Source organism: Anneissia japonica, unplaced genomic scaffold, assembly GCF_011630105.1.
Source record: "Anneissia japonica isolate Jap-2015-1 unplaced genomic scaffold, ASM1163010v1 scaffold169_len739621_cov184, whole genome shotgun sequence".
In the NCBI taxonomy this organism is placed as follows: domain Eukaryota; kingdom Metazoa; phylum Echinodermata; class Crinoidea; order Comatulida; family Comatulidae; genus Anneissia; species Anneissia japonica.
The window spans coordinates 299482-306184 of NW_022688869.1; the positions used below are offsets into that span (position 1 = coordinate 299482).

The 6703-nt window shown below is 34.9% G+C and overlaps 1 protein-coding gene across 1 annotated transcript in view; it reads left to right on the forward strand.

Moving 5' to 3' along the window:
- Nucleotides 1-2038: 2038 nt before the first annotated feature.
- Nucleotides 2039-6703, forward strand: part of LOC117123900 (Krueppel-like factor 5) — an 8082-nt gene continuing 3417 nt past the window's right edge. Inside the window, exon 1 of the mRNA XM_033269968.1 lies at nt 2039-2265. Coding sequence (XP_033125859.1) covers nt 2098-2265 — 168 coding nt within the window. The 5' untranslated portion in view covers nt 2039-2097. The remainder of the gene's footprint in view (nt 2266-6703) is intronic.

The window sequence follows — 6703 nt, forward strand, 5'->3', positions numbered from 1 at the left end:
GCCTATGTTAGGGGAATTAGCTGGAAACATTGTGAAATGCGTTGATTTTTAACTGCTTGATTGTTAATTTTTTTCTTGTTATGCAAATACGTAAGACACTATCTATTTTAATTGAATTTCCGTAAGCTTATAAGTCCTACCTTTACTTGCAATTTCTACGATGTCTGGAAAAAGGTGACGAAAAATAAGTTAAATCATTCGATAATGTCTGTCTGAATATAAAAGTGCACACACGATAATTCGACTTATATAGGCCTCTGTATCATACAGTGAACGTGGTTTATACCAATGCAAAGTTCTCGCCATTTAGATAACTCCAAAATGTCTAAAAATGAAATAGACTGTCCATAGGCCCCACACCTTTGCTTCTAAGAAAGCTGTTTTCACAAATATAACATAAAACCAGCGTTGTTTCAATTTAGTTACATACGGTAATTGTTATTTTTAGACAAACGGTAATAAAAATAACTTTTCACAGGATTACCCACATTTTCTGTTAACGGTCTCACGATTCTCATGACCCAGGGGCGGATTTAGGGGGCCGCCCCCCCCCCCCTTTTGGACATTTCTGGATCCGCCCCTGTGACCTGTCGTCACACTTGTTGGTTGACTCACGTTCAGTAAAGATCTACACCAATATACTTTTAGTATATTAAATGTAAAATTATGTGATTTGAAAGGGATATGCTTAATGAATTGTTCATCTGACAAAGATTGTTGATGCGGGGAGCTGGATTTGTGTATTATTGGGAGTTACAAGTGGGGGTACGGGTGCAGCATGGGAAGGAAGGACACGTAGAGAGGATTCTGCAAGGGTACCTGGTAATGTTGATTTACAATTAAAAAAAATTTTTTTGTTTGATTAATTTCCTGGTATTTTACCTCTTTGTTGGGTTCGTTGATCAACATCTTTTTTTTTCTGTTTAGTGTAATTTTTATGAATTTGTATATTTCTGTAGGCCTAGACCCAACTTTTTCGGCATTTTTGTTAGTTTGCTTTGTCATGGATGTACCGCCTACGCGGCTGAGTGCTACTGATATTAAAGTGTAAATCCGAATAATTATTACTGTATTATTCTTATTGTTGAGCTAAAATAAAATAAAAAACTAAAATAAATAAATCGTTATCAGTAGCAGACACAGGGGCTACGGAAAATTGCTGGAGCCCAATTGTTCCCCGCTCACACCACGGCATCAGCCTCTTGAACTTCCAGAGGAATACTGTAGACCTGATTGACTTCCTGCTCCCCCTCCGGGATCAAAAGTTCCGCTCGAACCATAAGCTCCCTAGGAATTCGTAAAAGATTGTCACTTAAAAAAAGTCCTCAATCTGCCACTGTTATTCGTTCGGACGCACCATTGTTTTAGTGAGCCACTTCTATAAACGTGCAAGTCCAAAAAATCCCTCCTTTGGAACACCCCTATTAAGAGTACACCCCTCTTAAGGTGACATATTTTGGGCAACTAGGGAAAGTACCGTACCGTATACCCTTTTAAATTAGTACTGGACAGCCAACTCCTCTTCAGGGACACCCCTATTAAGAAGACAATTATTTTGGCCCGTTGGTGTGTCCCCTTAATAGGGGTTCAACTATATTATTATGACGGCCTATTTCTTTTTGCATAGATTCTTAAATTGACTGGTATCACGTAGTCTGTAAATCAAAGAGTGAAACTGAATTGTCTGAAGGAAATAATATGTTTAATTAAGCTGTATGTGCATGACAGCCAACTACTGAAATTGGCTGTCATGCACGTGCAGCTTAATTAATGCACGCGTATCCTGATTAATGAGGTGTCATGAGAAGCAAGATTTATGTATCCATGAGCTCAATTTATTGTGCAGTGAAACGTAACACTTAAAATCAATAGGCCTACACTATAATACTATACTGCTATGCACAGGTAGGCGAGTTTATTCCTATTAAAAAACTTCCAAAATCAAATCACGAGTTCCACCAATCACACACGCGATCGGCTGAATGGGCGTGACAATGTTGGACGACACTAGCGGTGGTCATCACGCTTCGACAGTTAGCGATTCTGTACCGTGAAAGACAGTCAAAATTCTCGGGCTGTTTATACCCGTCATTTACAATGGTAGTAAGATCCTTACCAATGGGCGAAGGGATGTTGATACCAAACCAACAGGTGAAAGTAGACTATATGGCAATTGACGATGGGCTTCTGCACCAATGCAACCCTGAATGTAATGTAATTTTCCCACCTAGTCCGTTTGAGGACGATGATACAGATATGCAACAGGTAAGTAAGGCGGTATACATCAAAGTTAAGAGATGATCAGGTGGAAAATGTATTTTATTACTTGTTATAGATTGATCCATTATGAATTTTGTGAGTAGATGGGTACAGAAGGGGTAATGGCGAGGCATTATTATATTTGTATTATTAATAGAAAGCGCGTATTTGCATTTTCCTGACATGACAATATAACTTTGATGTACATTTTGACTTTCAAATATCGATAATAATGAGGATCGTGACCAACGTATTTAAGATAGTATCTTATCTAAACATCTACCATTGAATCGTACAAACAATGTGACGTTATTCTCCCTTTATAACAATAATAATAATTATTTTATTAGTTTTGAGGACAATGTTTGGAAAATATTGACTAAAAGGAGCCATTATTTTAGTGCATTCAAAAATTGTCTTCATGTACTAATGGCTCTTTCGGGTCACTATTTTTCCAACAAACAAACTTTAAAAACTGCATTATAATAATCATTTTATTACTTTCTTGCTTTGTATTGCATTCAGGTAGAAACCTCTCTGCCATATTTAAGTTATTCGTTCACTTAAAAAGTTGAAACAAGAGAAAATACCATTAATTAACAGATGTATAACAGTTCCTAATTTTCTTTTGAAGACATTCATAGAATGGCTGGTTATTTAAAAACATTTATTTATGTAGTAAAAATTATCAGTGAAAATAAATTGTTATCTGTTTTCATTGAAATTGTTTTACTTTAGTCTTTTAATTGAACGATTTTTAAATAATTGATTCTCATAACTAGATCCAGATATGTGTCTTATATAGGACCCTTTTGCTAATCATGCTTTTAATAAAGTTCGTGTACTATTGAAGGATTGTATTTTGTATGTTTAGCTTAAAGTAGGCATAGACCTATATAAACATCGATAACGCATGAAATATGGTCGATGAGTTCAATATAATCTGTGATTTTAAGCTGCGTCTTGTCACATCGTACACCAATTCATAGCACTGTCTAAAAATATATCTTTCAAATTCGGATGATTGAAGTATGATATATGGTGTCATGTTGATATGATAAACTTGCTCAATTTACACCATTTACATAATTTTTGTTTAACTTAAAAGTTAGAATTAACTTTGCTGATATTTTAATGGCATTTCTTCAATTCTCGGGTTGCAAAAAGTAGTAGAAAAAAGCTGAGCTAATCACATTTTGTGAAGTCGATCCAAAGAGTCGGATTATCTGAAATTAAGTCTCGCATCTAAAATCCGGGCACACTAAAGGCTCTTTTGTTAATCAGGGATGTGTCAATAATTTACGGTCTTGTAGTTTAATTGAAGCAGACGACGGTCCTCAGTGGTTCCGAATGGTCAATTGTGTATGCTCCAAGTCCATTTAAGGTTAGCCTAAAAACATGGTAGTCATCTACGGTGTTCTGTTATGCTCAATTAGACTGATTGAGAAAGGCAGACAATCTTTATAAATTGAGTAAAGATGCTAAAATTAAAGAAGTCAACACAGTCTGTAAAATTTATCTTTGTTCTCGGAAATATGGAGAAGTTGAGAACGTCTGGCAAACATCCAGTATTTCATTGGTGCTCCGTCGATCCATGGAGGTACAGTCGATCCTATTACTGTATATTATAGGACAGGATATGAACTGTAAATTTAAACATTTTTACTACTACAGTAGGATAGATCGAGGTTCTCGAGTTTTTATTTATTCTAAACTGACGTCATGTATGACGTCACAGGTTGTTCTTTTTACGACTACACTGTAGATCATTTTTTCGTTTCCTTTTTATCGATGCTTCTATTTTCTATGCACTGCTATGTTTGAATACCTTTTCTCGCTTCTTTGACTGTCAACACAATGCGTATCTGTATAAATCGTTTGTTTGCCGCAGGGACACACGATATTGAAGTTGATATTTCATACATGAAATATAACCGTCCGGGGTTGAGACAGGGTCAATATAAAGCACATATTTACATTAGAGGGGTTGGATAAGAGTTTAAAAATCATTCTGGGTTTAGAATCTGGACATACAAAAAATCTGGCATTTCTTTAGCGTTATTTTTTCAAAGGCCAAATGTTACAAAGCGCTTGTAAAATGTTACCTAATATTCCGTTTTTTAAAGTAAAATTGAGCCAAAATACACCTGTAAACAATCAACAATCTTTCATACACACATACATAATATGTTTATACACATATTTATATGATATAAGTTGTAAATATATTGTATACTATATATATATATATATATATATATATATATATATACATATATATATATATTTGTATATGATTTTGCATACATTTAAGTATTTACATGGAGTATTTTTCATCGATTACCACCTGTACCCAAATTAAAATGTTTTATGCAGATGTTTATTTTATGATGTTAACAGGTCCTGTATCTTTTTTTAAGGATATTTGACATTTTCTACGATTAGTACGATTAATGTTTAATAAAGATTTTGGAGGCAAATTAAACTTCATAGCAATCATTCAGCTTAGAGCTCCAGGCCAACGTCGTAACCTGCATTGCAAGCAACAAGTGTGGGAGTGTGTTGAGTTGCACAATGACATCCAGTCGGTTTATCTGGATGAGTTCCACACCTGGTATGAAATACCCTGGACAAGATTACTGTACTTATTTACGGGAAGTTGTTAACTTAAACAGAAAAATGTTGGGAATATTGGCAAAAATAAAAGCAAGCATAACACATATTAAATTAATAATTGGTCTGATTATTTCTAAATCTGAACAATAATTCGCGTGGCTGTGTAAAATACTTATTTAAATATTTTCTAATCTTCAATTAATAAATCAATTCATCCATCAATCAATCAATCCACCAACCAATCTCAACCTGTCAATCAATCAATCAATCAATCAATCAATCAATCAAAGATATAGTGTTCATTCTTAAATCCTCGTGTATTTGTAGTGGTGGCTGTGAATGTTGCACCCTCTTTCTGCTCATTTCTTCTTTCCGTTTACTGACGCAACAGGCCTACAGGAATTGATGGCAATATTGTTTGTATGTGTGCTCAATCATTTGCGATAACAATTGGTAGCTATTTAGATGCTCTGTCAAATCAGCACCATTGACAGAAAGGCTGCCTAGGTTATCAAGACAAAAGCCGATAGATCAGCAGAATAAACGAGGCCAGGTAGATAATGAAGCGACCAACACTTGACCCATCCACCTCAATCACCCTGACAGTTTGTTTGTTTCCATTAACCTGAGAAATACACATTTCACTCAATTTTTGTCCCAGATAACCGAGATCGTGAACGCAAGGCTGAGAAATCCTTTTATTTTGCAAGTTTATAATCATTTGTGCTAACCCGCACGCATCCTGTTTAAAACACAAACATCCTGGTTTTACTATCATCTAATTGGTTTGACGCAGCGGGTACTGTACAGCATTTACGCGCGCTTGTGGACGCACAATACTGTACTGTACAGCATTTACGCGCGACTGTGGACTGGTACACTCTTTTTTTCATTTTCCCTCTTAATTTACTGACACAAATGTGGCTACATTCTTTGGGTGTATGAGTATTCCCTAGACGGCAACGCTGCAAATGCATGAGACATTTTGATTAACGTGTCTTGGGTCCTGACCCTTTCACCCACATTAAATTATTTTCAGTGCAGATAAACAGAGAAATACGTATGCATCGTCCTCAAAGTATATTCTTGAGTTCATATTGATCAGTAGTATCAAGGCCAGGTTCATATAATCACGTTAGAATATAAAGATGCATTGTCGCGTCAATGATAGGCAGAAAGATTTTCTGGTGGATTTCCACTCTATGAAACAGGCAGCTCAACGTAAAAGTTTTGCAGGTGAAAAACTCATTACGTTGACTATTTGGCTGCACCATAAACTGTATAGGAATACACAAGTTCAGATCATAATGGTCTGGTCATTTTGTTTATCAGGTGTTTTCATCTTTCCTGCTCAGACAACTGTAATACGTATTACCCATTAACAAAATGACAACAATCGTTGAACAATGAAAGTACTGATACCCGTCCTACTATGGTCCTACCAATAAAACGCTGGGGGTGGGGAGGGGTGTCTGGAAATAATGTATTTGCTATTCAATAAAAATAAAAACAATAAATAATAATTAATATTAACTAATGATTATTAACAATAATGCATTCGTAATATTAATAATTAATTTTAGGTAGGCCTAATTATTTAAAAATAAAAATAAACAAATATTAATATATGCCTAATAATAACTACTGCAGTAATAACTAATAGATAGATAGATAGATAGATAGATAGATAGATAGATAGATAGATAGATAGATAGATAGATAGATAGATAGATAAATAATAGTATTATGCTAAATAAACATTAATACTTAATGGTGATAAATTTTCTTGGTGTTTAGTATGAACTCTTCATTTTTCATGTTTGATTGA